General features: G+C 41.8%; 2 protein-coding genes across 2 annotated transcripts in view; both read right to left on the bottom strand.

Annotated features, from left to right (window-relative positions):
* LOC146389220 (protein TANC2-like) overlaps nt 1-1,658 on the bottom strand; it is a 53,923-nt gene extending 52,265 nt beyond the window's left edge. The window contains exon 1 of the mRNA XM_084926945.1: nt 1,344-1,658. The gene's annotated coding sequence lies outside the window, so the exon portion shown is untranslated. The remainder of the gene's footprint in view (nt 1-1,343) is intronic.
* A 4,778-nt stretch (nt 1,659-6,436) lies between these two features.
* Nucleotides 6,437-14,606, bottom strand: LOC146389219 (ornithine decarboxylase-like). Its single transcript, XM_084926941.1, has 10 exons — nt 14,465-14,606; nt 12,036-12,141; nt 10,839-10,966; nt 10,549-10,722; nt 10,289-10,461; nt 9,981-10,197; nt 9,396-9,479; nt 7,760-7,922; nt 7,528-7,649; nt 6,437-7,232 (listed from the first exon to the last, which is right to left on the bottom strand). The coding sequence occupies exons 2-10, from the start codon at nt 12,070-12,072 to the stop codon at nt 6,960-6,962; spliced, it is 1,371 nt and encodes a 456-aa protein (XP_084783067.1). The 5' UTR covers nt 12,073-12,141; nt 14,465-14,606; the 3' UTR covers nt 6,437-6,959.
* Between the last annotated feature and the right edge of the window lie 1,171 nt (nt 14,607-15,777).

Here is a 15,777-nt window from a genome sequence, read left to right as displayed (position 1 = left end):
ACATGTCTTCGAAAGACTCCTGAATTTACATTTATGGGAGAATTTCGTAAGAACAAAGACAGCGGGACCTTCCAGAGAAGAAAAAGGATTTCTTAAGAATGGTGATTTGACTGGTGTTGGATAATACTGTTACTGCTTTATTCTAGTGACCACTGAAATGCAAGTTAGTGTAAAAAATGCCTCAGATTAACTGCTCATAAGATGTGTTACCAAGATGGCTTCCAAGTGCTGAGATATGCTTCTAGAAGAATGTCGATATTGGTACACTGCCATCAATAAATGTCAACTCATATAGGTGTCAGTAAGGTATAAATTGAAAGTAAGACAAATATCTGGATGGTGCATTCTCTACACCCCTAGTAATTAGGTGTAATTTGTACCTATACTAATTAATTTCAACCTGTAACATGTTAGCTAAATAACAACACACACAGACAAACAGATCTGATTTAGCCATTCCAGCCAACAGAGACATCACAATAATGTAGCATGTACATAGTGTGGGAGATAATCCACTCATTTCCAAACAAAGGATTTGTGTTTCCTTCGAACACAACTGTAAACCACCAGCTGGCTCCATCACACATCCGGCCCAGCAGTGGAGGCAGGGGAAACTAAAATGTGACCAAAATGTGTGAGAAAAACAAGACCACACCAGGGCGGGAAAAGTAAAACCCGTGTCACACATGTACATGCACACAGTTCCTGGTGAGGGTCATCTTTTCCAGTCTGTCACGATGCTCCCTTCACTGTCTCTGCTGTTATTTTCTCCTTTTTATCTTCAACTGCTTTTTTATCTCAGTACAGCCACAGTCTCCCGCTGTTATTTTTGCTTTGTATTTTACACGTGATGTTCAAATGTGTGTCAGCTATACCTTACATTAACAGCAATGATTCTAATATGATTCAGAGAATATGAGAATGTGCTCATGTGGTCTTCAAGCATAATTTTATAGTGATGTTTTTTGCTGTCAACACAATATTTCTGCAGTGACTAAGAGCTGCCGTGCTGAGTTCAGCATTAATATAGGACCACATTTTTTACAAGCACCTACATTACAATGATTATTAAATAAAAACACAAACACGGGGTAACAATAATACTAAACATGGACCTTTTAAGATTAATGGGCCTGTAATACGTTATATATACATAGATATATAAAGATATATATATATATCTATGACACACGATATTATGGCTGTACGTCCACACACACACACACACACACACACACACACACACACACACACACGTACCACCTTACTATAATATTTAGCTCCTTCCTTCGCTCACATACACGTATAAACACAGAGAAACACAGGAAAGACAGTGGGCCGACCTTAAGTGTTGTTTTTCCTCAATTCAGCGGCGATGAGAATAACAACCGTCTGACCAGTGGATAATAGGTCGGTCACGGTCGGGTTAATATCCAGCCCTCGGTGTATCCTCCTCCGTAAAACCCCGGTACAAACCAGCGGACCCGTTGTTGTGCGCGAGGCGGATTCCCACACTTCCCAAATTCCCCGTTCATTACCGGATTAATATCTTCTTATCAGTAGATGGACTGGTTATATTACGCTCATTATTCTCCTTCCACCGGTGAGCACGAGCTGACGTCTGAAGAGCTCCGGTGGCACGAGTCTCCTCCAGTCGACGGGAGGTGCTGCATTATTCATAAGAGGGGCGTGGCCAATACGCGGAGTGTGTGTGTGTGTGTGTTTGGGTGCGCGCGCGTGCTACAAACAACAGACTGCTTGGGCTGGGTTCAGTTAAACCAGCGTAGTCGCCATGAAGCGCTCGCGAGGACGACATCTAGCGGCCAAAAGGTAATTTGCAGAAATAAATCTAATCAAAAGGCACATTTATTTTGTTGGAGAAAGTCAATGAGCAACACGGTTACGTTATATGATTCGTAGAGTAACAAATGCGTGTTAATCCGCATGTGAAAATAGACCAGTGTGTTGTTAGTTTGCTTGTATCAGTTTTTTGTCTCTGTAACGTGGTTGTTTTTTGTTTGTTTGTTTGTTTGTTTATTGTTTTTCCTAGCTGACCTGTTCACCTGTTATATCAAGGCTTTAAGTTTGCACGATTTGGGCACGTTGAGTGACAGGTGAATCTAAACGATGAATCCTGAATGTCTTGTGGAACAAAATGATCTCATCTATAGACTCATCAGATCAAATTACATGCTTCCACTCATCAGGTGTTCCTTGGCACATGCAGCAAAGAGGAAATATTAGTCCTTCTTTCCCGGGGTGTTTCTCATGAAAGCCACTGATATCTTTTGCACCTTCACAGGACGTTACAGTGATGTATTAACAACCTCTTTTTTCTCCTCTTGAGTAGTCTTTTCCAAAATATTGCTCAAGGTTATTTCCTGCAGACTGCCTTTGCTCAACAACTAATGAGCTTAGATGCATGAAGAGCTAACCAAACAATTTTCGAGCTACTTGTTAAGTGAAATATTGCTAGCATTTTACAAAACTGTCAGTGAACAGCGGCTACTCTGTGTGATGCTTCCACTGACTGAATATAAAAATGTAGAGCCACAAAGACATCAGTGAATACTCCCGGTCATGTAGTCTTTCAGAGTGTCAACTTGTCTGAGAAACCAAGGGACATTGGCTCTGATAGGCTAGCAATGACATGGTAAAACATACCCTACTTTCAAACTAGCAGTTTAGACCATCAAGTCGTCAGGAAGGTGCTTACTGAGGTCACAAATAAACGGAGATAACAACAATTGTTGTTTCAGTGTACACCGGTACTTGGTGCCACATTACCTAAGCAGATTTAGATGCATGCTCCACAGCTGTGTCCTAAAACATAAATCCAAAAAACTTTGCCTCCTCTTCTTCATTATTTAACATGCAGTTCTTGTTTGAACCAAATATTTCAAATTTGGAGTCATCACACCATAAGACCTGCTGTGACTGATTTTCAATTTAGCAATTCCATGGAGACCATGGATAGATCACTTATAAGGCATAATAAGAACAAAGACATCTTTCTAACATTCACACTGCACCGCATCCATCAGAGAACAACTTGAGGTTATCCCCAAGGATATCTGGCTAGAATGGAGCAACCAGGGATCAAAACACCAGCCTTCCTAATAGTAGAGGACCCGCTCTACCGCTTGAGCTATAGGAAATCACTTGCAAAGGTAAAGAACCTACAATAATACAGAGAAGACCCCAACAATCACGTCTCACTATGAGCAATGGCTTTGGTGACAGTGGGAAGGAGACTGCCCTCTCTACTTTCAAGATTAAGCTTAAAACTTTTCTTTCAAAGCATAGTTAGGGCTGGATCAGGTGATCCTGAATCCCCCTAACACTGCAATAGGCCCATGCTGCTGGAGGATTCCCATGGTTTTCTTCTTCACTCCCCTTTTTTTTTTACTCACTATGTATTTATCTCTCTGCATTTAATTATTAATTAGCTGATCTCTGGCTGTTTTCCACAGCATGTTTTAGCCTGTCTTTCTCTAATAACCCCCATGATGTTGCCTCTACCTGAGCTTGAAAGTAGAGAGGGTGTCTGTCTCCTGAATCCAAACCCATAGCTGCTTCCATAGAAAGGGGGCCTGAAAGCTAAAGGCTCTTCCTTTTGTTCTACATTTAAATACCTCAGGAACCACAAGTAAGCCTGCAGTCTGAGAGTGAAGTGCTGTAATGGGGTGATACAGTAAGATGGGGCCCGATCATTCAAGATTATATATGTACGGAAAAGGTTCTTAAATGTGATTTTGGATTTAACGGACAGCCAATAAAGAGAAACCAGTGTGGGAAAAATATGCTGTCTCTAGCTAGACCCTATCAGTACGCTTGCTGCAGCATCTTCAATCAACTGAAGGCTTTTGAGGGAGTTTTTAAGACATCCAAATGATGTACATGCTGCACAACATGCAGAGATGTGCCACATTTTCATCTAATACCTCTTTGGGAATCAGAGACCACAGAGTCCACAGATCTCAAGCTCAAAGGGAGAGAGTTCCAGAGTCTGGGGGGCACCGTTACAAAAGCTGTCACCTGTCGTTTTCAGCCTTGTATGATGAACAACCAGCAAGCCCTGTGCAACTGTTGTGTGTCTGCACATAACACTTGATCATTCCTTGAGTTAGATTCCTGTTTTGTTTGTCTTGAATGATATATTGGTCAGTTTTAAGTGGCTCAAACAAAACGATTCCTCTGAAAATGGTCAGGTACAAGTACTGGACTGAAAAGGAGTGAAAAACAGGCCAGTGTTCAAAGAACCTTCAAACGGCCCAGAGAGCTAAGAACTGATTACATATGAAGCATGTCTGGCACCTTGGAAGCAAAACAATAAGGGGCACCTCTGGAAGGAAAAAAAAAAACACACTGAGTTTCAAGGTTTAAAATTTCTGCAAAATTTACTGCAAATTATCATCAGAATCAAGTAGAGGCATTGGAGAAACAACAAACTCTACCAAAGAATGCTTGACTGGTGTGGTAATTTCAGCTGCTCTCTACAACTCTACTATTCAATTCAATTCAATTCAATTTTATTTATATAGCGCCAAATCACAACAAAAGTCGCCTCAAGGCGCTTCATAGATACAGAGAAAAACCCAACAATCATATGACCCCCTATGAGCAAGCACTTTGGCGACAGTGGGAAGGAAAAACTCCCTTTTAACAGGAAGAAACCTTCGGCAGAACCAGGCTCAGGGAGGGGCGGCCATCTGCTGCGACCGGTTGGGGTGAGAGAAGGAAGACAGGATAAAAGACATGCTGTGGAAGAGAGACAGAGGTTAATAACAGATATGATTCAATGCAGAGAGGTCTATTAATACATAGTGAGTGAGAAAGGTGACTGGAAAGGAAAAACTCAATGCATCATGGGAATCCCCCGGCAGCCTATGTCTATTGCAGCATAACTAAGGGAGGATTCAGGGTCACCTGGTCCAGCCCTAACTATATGCTTTAGCAAAAAGGAAAGTTTTAAGCCTAATCTTAAAAGTAGAGATAGTTTCTGTCTCCCGAATCCAAACTGGAAGCTGGTTCCACAGAAGAGGGGCCTGAAAACTGAAGGCTCTGCCTCCCATTCTACTTTTAAATACTCTAGGAACAACAAGTAGGCCTGCAGAGCGAGAGTGAAGTGCTCTAATAGGGTGATATGGTACTACAAGGTCATTAAGATAAGATGGGGCCTGATTATTTAAGACCTTGTATGTGAGGAGCAGGATTTTGAATTCAATTCTGGATTTAACAGGAAGCCAATGAAGGGAAGCCAAAACAGGAGAAATATGCTCTCTCCTTCTAGTCCCTGTCAGGACTCTTGCTGCAGCATTTTGGATTAGCTGAAGGCTTTTCAGTGAGTTTTTTGGACATCCTAATAATAATGAATTACAGTAGTCCAGCCTGGAAGTAATAAATGCATGAACTAGTTTTTCAGCGTCACTCTGAGACAGGATATTTCTAATTTTAGAGATGTTGCGCAAATGGAAGAAAGCAGTCTTACATATTTGTTTAATATGTGCGTTGAAGGACATGTCTTGGTCAAAAAAGACTCCAAGGTTCCTCACAGCGTTACTGGAGGCCAAGGTAATGCCATCCAGAGTATGAATCTGGTTAGATACCATATTTCTAAGATTTTCAGGGCCGAGTACAATAACCTCAGTTTTATCTGAATTAAGAAGCAGAAAGTTAGCGGCCATCCAGGTCTTTATGTCTTTAAGACATTCCTGCAGTTTAACTAATTGGTGTGTGTTATCTGGCTTCATGGACAGATAGAGCTGGGTGTCATCTGCATAGCAGTGAAAATGTATGCTATGTCTTCTAATGATGCTGCCTAAGGGAAGCATGTATAATGTAAACAGAATTGGTCCTAGCACTGAACCCTGTGGAACTCCATAATTAACCTCAGTGTGTGAAGAGGACTCTCCATTTACATGCACAAATTGGAGTCTATTAGATAGATATGATACAAACCACTGCAGCACAGTACCTGTAATACCTACAGCATGTTCTAATCGCTCTAATAGGATATTATGGTCGACAGTATCGAACGCTGCACTGAGGTCTAGCAGGACAAGCACAGAGATGAGTCCACTGTCAGAGGCCATAAGAAGATCATTTGTAACCTTCACTAAAGCTGTTTCTGTGCTGTGATGAGCTCTGAAACCTGACTGAAACTCTTCAAATAAACCATTCCTCTGCAGATGATCTGTTAGCTGTTTGACAACTACTCTTTCAAGGATTTTTGATATGAAAGGAAGGTTGGAGATTGGCCTATAATTAGCTAAGACTGCTGGGTCTAGAGATGCTTTTTGAGTAAAGGTTTAACTAATCAGTAAAGGTCTACCTATATGGCAAAACACAGCAGGAATATATCAATATTACTTGCATGTTAAAAACAAAAGCAGACAAAAGAAGAAGAAGAAGAATTTACACCAGCAAATAAAAGTATTTTTTTGTTGTTTTTATAAAAAACACCTCTTCTCCTCCCACCATTTTTTTTTGGAAGAGATGCACACACTCAAAGGCTAAAATAAAGAATGACAATTAGTCTTGCAACATTTGTAGACTGTAAGAGGCTGACACTAAATAATTTCTTATAGCAGTATACAGTTTTATATGCAGTTTTTTCATAACACTTTTAGCTCTGAGTTTCACTTCCTTTGGCAGACAGCAGATCATATTAACTAGTTACAGTCATTAAGTGGCCAAAATAAACTGGCGTATGTCTCGTATTTAAAAAGGGCGTCACATAACTGTAATTAAGGTTAGGTAACCGATTGGTCTTCACTCCACTTAAATTTGATGAGACAAGGACATCGTTAACCTCACAATACATTCATAGAAGCTCTGCAGTGGATGGCTTGCTTCTGCTAAGTTAACAGACGTAACACAGAGGCTATTTTAAAAGCAGGAAAACATTCTACAGTGCAACAGACAAAAGACACGATATTCACAACAGGCCAGTGAAGTTAAGTATAAGTGCTCGCCTCGACAGTATCGTAGGCACGAGACAGGTTTAGGCTGTGCCAAGTCTCAGCTGTCACAACAGTATAAATGTGTGCCTTTTCAAAGCTGTTGAAGTCGGTGGTTACGCTGACAGTGTAAGCGCCCATGTTGTCGACGAGAAGCCAGTCGCCCACGTACAGCTCAGGAATCCAGTAGTTTTCGGTTATTTTGTCGATGCTGTCGCAGGTTGGACCCCAGATGACGGAGCAGTATCTCGGTTCGCTCTTCTTAACAGCCTGCAGAGAGGTTATCAACTGAGATATATTTAAAAAAAAACAAAAAACAAAAAAAAAACCCCACAACCTGTCTGAACTAACACTATGCTCAATTTTGTCAAATGCATGTTTAATGTTCCAGCAGGCGTTACCACAGTCCTTGATTCTAACCTTAGCACATGATGTCACTGGCCTAAACATGCAGAAACTGCTGCTGTTGAAAGCATGGATGTTTAGCACTTTTCACCAGATGTGAAGAGGAAAAAAATAAAATAAAACAGTGAAATTCTTTTATAGGGATGCTGTTGATATTTACCCTGTGAGGGTATGGTTCAAGTTTGCTGTGAGCGGGGTCAAAGGTGATGCAACTCATGGAGCCGTACACACCGTCGTTAATGTAGTACATCATCACTCTCTCGGGGCAGCTTTCTGCTCCATCTGGAGAACACAAATGAGGAATGATGGTTAGCATAACAGCAGCTGAGATGCTCAGAAACTACAACCCTGTACACTAAGGTGTGTCGAACAGTTACATATCACTGCAACACCTGTGCATTCATTGGCTCTGTCCTCGACGACTCTTTTGGCGATGACGTTCACTGCCAGCGTGAAGGCCGATTCCACGTAGTATCTGCCCGGCTCTGCAATCACCTCCAACCCACTGACAGGTGGGAAGAATTCATCCAGCGATCCGTTAATGACTTCCGAGAACTAGGAACACACACACACGGTTAATAACTTGACTCCATGGCCTTATGCCTCTGCTCACAATACTTACTCTTTAAAAAAAGGCGGGGTGCTTTGTGGTAGCGTGGGTTCCTCCCACGAGATGTGCGAGTTAGGTTAATAAATGGTTGTCTGTCTCTGTCTGTGTGTTAACCTGCAATATCCAGGCAACCTGTACCTGTGTGTCTTTACCCATGACAGCTGGGACAGAATCCAGCCCAACTGCGACCCTGCACTGAATAAGTGGGAGAAAATGGATGGATAGTGTTGCAGTGGTTAACTTGCACTATAAGGCAGATCTTATATTTAAAGGCTCCTCCACAACTTGAGTTATGCTTGAACGATCCGGTGTCTGCGTGAGAGTGCAGACAAAAAGCTCATCTCAGAACACACATACACACTCCAACTCTTTATTTACCATTGGCGAGCCCATTTTACATGCAGTCTTCAAATGACTGTGATGCCGTTACTGTTTGTGCTACAGACAAAATTCACTTTGATTCAGAAGAAGAGAAGACGAGCTTCTACAGGTTACTGCATTCCAGCAGATACTGGGTTCAGGACATCCAGACAAGTAGAGCAAAGACAGAGCTGAATGACAGCACGCTCCCCTGAATACCAGTCTGCTGTCGCCGTGGGGGAGAAACTAAACACACAAACATGTGTGTTGGCTGGTGTAAGAGTGGTTTTTCCTCCCTATAGCCTTTTAAATGAAATTTCTTCTTCATAATCAATAAAAATGATATGACAGAATAATTTTCAGCTCCTCTGAACACCCTGGGAATCTCAAATGTACCAACAGCACCATCATGTGGCCACTGCTCTCCTTTCACTCTGCTTTGAACTACAAAAGCAGAAAAACTGATTCCAAATATCATCTGCAGCGAGCAGAACACAGTGAATGCTCTCAACGGGAACGTGGGACCATCAAGAAAAACAAGCAAACCAACTGATAGTGAAAGCATCAGAGTCACGTTTGTGTTCACGTATCGCTTCTTTGCTTGTTATATTGTTATGTGTTGTATTTGTTGTAACTTCTTCTAGACATTTTTATTTCAGTGAGACTTTTAGCTGGATAAATAAAGGATGACCATCAGGTGAACGTCTTTGAGGTTTCTGTGTGTTTATAAGTGCAACTGCCCCACACTCCTTCCCCACATTTTGTCACCCTGGTTGGCACCAGGCTGGGAGCTCACTGACCCTCAGGAGGCATTTCCCAAACTGCCATCTCAGGCTAGAGATCCTTGTTTACCATCCATCCATCATAAACTGTGTTTGAAGCTGTGGTTGTTTGCAAGTGAGTGAGAACTGATTGTATACTGCATATTTTTTGACTTTTCATACACAACTCTAAGAAACAAATCGTTTCAACCTGTGGGGAGTTAATGTGCCAGAGCTGGTGATTAGAAACAGGACTTATATAATGTGGTGGAGACAATGCTAAAGCAGAGACTTTACCTCTTCAAACTTCTCTTGGAAGTCCCCAATCTTAGAAAATCCTCCACCAATATCCAAGAGTCTCATCTGGAACCCCAAAAAACTCTGAAAGAGATCAGAATAGAATAGAATAGCCTTTATTGTCATTGTACAGAGTACAACGAAATTGGAGTGCCACTCCCTTGGTGCAAGATTCAATAATAAATATAAATGTAAAATATAAAAAGTACAATAAAACAATCGCAAGTACTCAAACAATAGTAAGTACGATATATACAGGATAGCAGCATTAATATAATGACAGTATGAATAGCAGCATAATATAATGGCAGTGACGGTATGGTATAGCTAAGCAGGTTCAATTGTTTTTGTGCTTATTTACTACGGTGATAGCTCTGGGAAAGAAGCTATCCCTGAATCTGTTTGTTCTGGTTTTATGTGACCTGTACCGTCGGCCTGACGGTAATAGTTCAAACAGTTGATTGCTGGGGTGAGAGTAGTCCTTGATGATATTGCCAGCTCTGCTGAGGTACCGAGAGTTTGCATACTGGAGCTGCAAATAAACAATACAGGAATTATTGTTGCGTTTGTGTCACAATGGCTCACCGCTACGTCAAAGACGCGCCGAGCGTCTTCGATGGCCTGCCTGAAGGCCGAGCTCTTGGTGCAGCCGCTGCCCACGTGGAAGCTGACGCCGACCACCTCTAAGTTCAGCTCTCTGGCACGGCCCAGCAACTGTCTAACTGTGGGCAGTCTGGCTCCAAACTTTGGACTGAGTCTTACCATCGATTTGGAGTCGTCCACTGCAATTCGTATTACCAGCCTGGAAAGTTATTCAAAGGTGTTATTGCAAATCAATCCTCTCAAAGGAAGCTGCACCAAATGCTGAAACATAGTAGCGGTTGCTCACTTACTTGGCTTGGGGATGGACAAGAGAGATTTTTAAGAGTTCCTCCTCATTATCAAAAGTCATCAGATTCACTCTGTGAGCGCAGGCGTATCTGATGTGGGACAGCGGTTTGGTCGTGTGGGCGTAAATGATGTCATCGGGCTTCACGCCAAGCGACAGGGCCAGCTTGATCTCAGCCTGTGTGGGACCAAGATGTATTTATACAAGAGCTGACTCTCAAGAACACAAACTAATCCTCATTATTTTAAGATATTCCATCAGTACCTTGCTGGCACAGTCGAATCCGGTGTCCAGAGCGCTTAACATCTTCAAAACTGCTGTTGTGTTGTTGCACTTCACTGCATAGAAGGGTTTCACCCGAGGCAACAGACTGATCCACTGCAGGTGCCTCTCTAATATATTGTCAAGATTTACGACATAGAAAGGCTCCTCGCTGCCCTAGAAGATGCATTTTTTTGGAGACCTCTTCATAATCATACAATATTTTGAGAGCCATCACAGAACATTTGGACAAAATTAAGGAATTTGAATGATACAATGCCTCTGATGCTCACCACCGAATACAGCTGTCTAATCTTGCCATCAATGATGTCACTGATGCTCCTTCCAGTCTCTAATATTTCAATGGGATTCCTCTCAAGAGACAAACCATGCATGACTGATCCATTTGTAGTTTCAGGTGCTGGAGGAGACACGGAGCAGGAAAAGGCAAAAATGTCAAGATTCGTAAACAAGAATCAACTTCATTCACAAAAACCAAAACATCAAATTAAGTTTTTCCCCCTGTTTTCTTACCATAGGATGAAACGTTCTCCATACAGTGGAAAAAAGAAACCAACAAAGCTATATAAGCTATTTTCAAACAGGCCCAAGTGTGTTTGCAGGGCTTTCTAGCTATGCAGGCACACTTGACAAGGATTCAGTCCAACAGATACTCAGTGTGCTGTGTTTTATTAGCTGAGAACAGACTTTTCTCCACCTACCTTTAAGGAAAAAAACAAACAAACAAAAAAAAAACCCCCAAAACAAAGAACATCAGTAGTATTTACTTTACAAAACCTGCAATACTATTTTTTTTTTCCTGTGCAATGTCAAGATGTCTCTAAACTAACTACACTAAGACAAAACAAGGTCGGTGTTATGCAGTCATAGTCACAAGGGTACGTTTCAGTAGTGTTTCCATGTGTGCGTGCCATTCTGTCTCTAAACATGACAGCAGCAAGTTTTCAATGTAATGTAAAACTTTGTTAACATGACCCAACTCAGCACTCCTGCAATCTATTATAATCCACCAAGGTCATCAAGATCAACTCGAATGATTTATCAGTCAAAAATTAATATAAAGCCTTATAACTATGATTCTTATAAGTATGATGACAACATAGGCATAGAGGGAATGATACACAAGGATGTTAAAAATGACATTATTTTGGCCTTTGAACTATTCTTCAAATAAAATAAAATCTTCATGTCTTACTTTTAAAGCTATGCTTTTCATGTTTGTATAAGGTGACCTGAAAACCTGTTACATCTTTAAAGTATCATCAAGAGAAATCATCTGCTGGGCTAGGTATAAATACACAGTAGTATAATACTGACGTCTGCAATGGTACAATAGCGATGGGCTAATGGACATCTGAAGACTGCCGGGTACCACAGACAGGAGCTTCAATAACTTTATGAAAAAGTGATGATGCAATGACTACGCTGGGAGATGAAAATCAGGAGCCCCTCATGTTTTACAACTTTACCTGGCTCATATTTGGCTGATAGCCTGTTCGAAGTCATCTTCTTAGACAAGTCCAGAAAGTTTCCAGAGAAGCTGGTATTTTTAGATTTTTTCTCCTGTTGCTAAATCTGAAAAGAAAAAAGAAAGAAAAAACAGCACATTTATCATATTTTTTATCAAATATGCCACAGAAGGCCAGCATAAACAGGCAGTGAAAATAAGTTTTTGCTGCGAATCCTGTGTGAACATATACAATAAAGAAATTTTGACCTTTTATCACCCAGACCCACAATGGCCTGTCCTCTGGGTGCATACTTACTCCCTGAGCACCTGGCACAAACAGTGGCGTGCTCTTACAGCAAAACAGCATTTCTCAGGTTTCTATATTTTTATTATGCTCCCCAGAAGTCCTGCGCTGGCCACTCCACCGCAGGCCTGCACCTGCATAGCGAGCAAATCTGAATCTGTGTCAAACTGACCTCATTTCTGTGTGAAAGGACATTGCTGGTGATAAGAGCTGCGTCTCTGCAGCGTTTCCCACACAGAGACGTGACACAGTGTGTGCTTACAGCAACTGGAGTGCACTCTGGCTCGTTTTACTAGCAGGCAAAGCCCTCGCCTTCTGCTCAGAGAACGAAGTTCACCAGAAGAACCAGCTGCAGTCCACAGGACGAGACACTCATTAGTGATTACCAATTATGTTGCAAAAAAAGTAAATAAATACTCAACTGCCTGGGAAGAGCTATTGCACTTCCTGTGAATAACACTGAGGAAATTACTCCAGAAACAGGCTGCTATTCAGCCCAGAGTGCTTGTGAGACAGTAAGTGAATGAGGAGCAACAACTTAATCTATTGCATACATCTGTTTCTACAAAAAAAGGCTGTATCTTAAAAAAACCCAGAAAACATCAACTTGTAAGATGATGTTTTACTCCAACTAAAAGCAAACCTGTAAAAACAAAGCTGCAGATATTGAAACCATGTAGCCTACAGTGGGGATCTGATAGTATTAGAAGTTCCACTCCATTACTAGTGTGGAGATACAGAAATTCTTTTATTGCTGCCATATAATCTGCATCATTATAACTGCATTAATAACATTCTTTACAGCATTATTCCATTTAATAATATTTCTTACAGTATTGATATTGCATTAAAGTTGTTGATTGAAGATGTCCTTCATCCTTCAAAAAAACAGGCCTGAGGCCTTAACTCATTTGGAGTCTCACTATATTTTACTCTACTTGGCAACAGATGACCAGAGTCAATAATTAGCCCCAGAGACCCTGAGGGCTTGAAGTTTATTACCTTGTATGGAAGGTGTTATAGAAAAGAGAAGTTCTATGTCTGTTTATAGCTATTAAAGATGTACAAGATGTACGATTAACTGTGACTAATGTCTGGAACCTATTTTAATCTGTCATTGACGCCATGGGGGGGCGTGTACCCCACTGCTTTATAAGTATCCACAACATGTATTTTGGTCAGAAGACATATGTTGATGTTTTCTCCTGGCTGTTAATAAACTCACCGTTTGATTGCACTTTTCTGGGGCCTCCGTGGTTTGTGACACTGCTCTACATTGATCGATTTCGCGACAGCTTGGTGGAGGATGCGGGCATTTTGTAGAGCGATAGAGGTGTTGCTTTCTGCGGTGGTCGAGCCGGATTAGTGGTCAGACGGGCAGACGTCTCGGGTGATTTCTTGACTACTGTGGGCTCACATAAAAAGGTGAGCACAAGCCTCTTAAACTGAAATTGTGCTGTATTGGATTATAATTCTAAAAATGTAGTCAAGAAGTTACTCGTTGATCTCTGTTTTGAGTTTTGCCTGAGTAAAGGTGAAAGTATTAAGTAGTGTTGCATTCAAGGTCGACTTGTAAGAAACAGTACTGAGCTAAAAGTAACTCGAGATGTTGTTTTAAGGAAATAAGAGAGAAAAGAGACCAATGTGTGATTAAAGAATAAGAGAATATAAGCGTTATTGGTCAGTTTATGGTTTAATAAGTGTCAAGTTCAGGGGTGCAGACCCCCTCCCTACTGGAGACGTCCAGTAAGTGGTCCGGCGTGGCCGTACTGGAGATTGACCATCTACCAAGACTTGGGACCTTGGTTTTAAAATAGGTTATGATCAGAGGATCATTTTGAGAGACACTTATTTGTGAGTAAAAAGAGTAATTTCGGACGAGGAAGTCCGACAGAAAACACTTGGTGCTGTCAGGATGTTTAAGTGACACAGAAGTTCAGAAAATCGAGTCAGAAATGGTTTTGTGGCTCTTGGTAAACTGATTTTGAAGGAAAATCAGTGTTTATTGTGCTGAAGTAACAGATCCGGCGCGGTCTCATGGGAAGAATCAGCTGTACAATTCTGAGTGTGCAGCTTTGTTGATATTAACAGATCCGGCGCGGTCTGAGGAAAAAAATAAATCGGTGAATGATTGATATACTTACATGAATTTTGGTGGATCCGCTGAGGTCCAGAAGAATAATCAATGCGGACCGTGTTGGTTTGGATGTTGATAAATGATCCAGGAAGAATTGCCCTGGGTCTGTGTCTGTGTGTTGTTCAGTAACAACATGCGCAGTTAAAATTGGGCGCTGTTACTTCCTCTTTTTAGTTTCAAAACACGAAGGGTTTTGGTTTCACTTTAAGGTTGGATTAAGAATTACTGTGTGAGGAACGCTTTCACTTTTGACTAGGGAAATAATATGCTTATTTTTGGGTCTATGAGAATTGAATTACAGTGGGAAGGGGATCTTCTGAATGCGCAGGTTGTTTGCTACTGTGAGACAGTGGAGAGAACTTACGAAGTTACCTTCTTTCACCAAGTAAGAGTGGAAGATCTCGTAACATTCTGGTGGAGATGCCGGGGTAAAATCAGAATCAGAAAGGGTTTTATTGCCAAATGTTGAGCAGGTTTACAACATTAGGAAATTGCTGCGGTGCTTAGTGCAAACATACTGTCATAAATAACGCTTAAATAGACATGAGAAAAAAAATAAAATAAAAAATAAGAATAAGAATTAAAAGTGCTAAGTAGATAGATATATACATGATATATACATGAGTGCAGGTGGTGATCAGTGCCAAACATGGAATGATGCAGTGAACACAGCGTAGGGTCATGTGTTAGTGGTGGGAACAGTCATACGGTTATTGTTCATGTGTCCAACAGCAGAGGGGAAGAAACTGTTCTTATGGCGAGAGGTTCTGGTGCGAATGGACCGGAGCCTCCTGCCTGAGGGGAGCAGGTCAAACAGACTGTGTCCAGGGTGAGAAGGGTCAGCTGAGATCCGAGCTGCACGCCCCAGTGTCCTGGAGGTGTACAGGTCCTGCAGAGATGGGAGTCTGCAGCCAATCACCTTCTCAGCAGAGCGCACAACACGCTGCAGTCTCTGTTTGTCCCTGATAGTGGCTCCAGCGTACCACACGGTGATGGAGGAGGTGAGGATGGACTCGATGATTGCAGTGTAGAATTGCATCATCGTCTGTGTTGGCAGGTTGAATTTCTTCAGCTGCCTCAGGAAGTACATCCTCTGCTGGGCTTTCTTAATGACGGAGGTGATGGTGGGCTCCCACTTCAGGTCCTGGGTGATGGTGGTACCCAGGAAGCGGAATGAGTCCACAGAGGTGATGGGGGTGTCAGTCAGGATGATGGGGGGGAGTGGGGCTGTGTGCTTCCTGAAGTCCACAATAATCTCCACTGTCTTCTGGGCATTCAGCACCAGGTTGTTGTGGCTGCACCAGGACACCAGACGTTCAA

This window comes from Perissodus microlepis, chromosome 4 (assembly GCF_051167445.1).
Source record: "Perissodus microlepis isolate ML-2025 ecotype Zambia chromosome 4, ASM5116744v1, whole genome shotgun sequence".
Taxonomy (NCBI): Eukaryota; Metazoa; Chordata; class Actinopteri; order Cichliformes; family Cichlidae; genus Perissodus; species Perissodus microlepis.
This window is presented reverse-complemented; position numbering and strand designations above follow the sequence as displayed.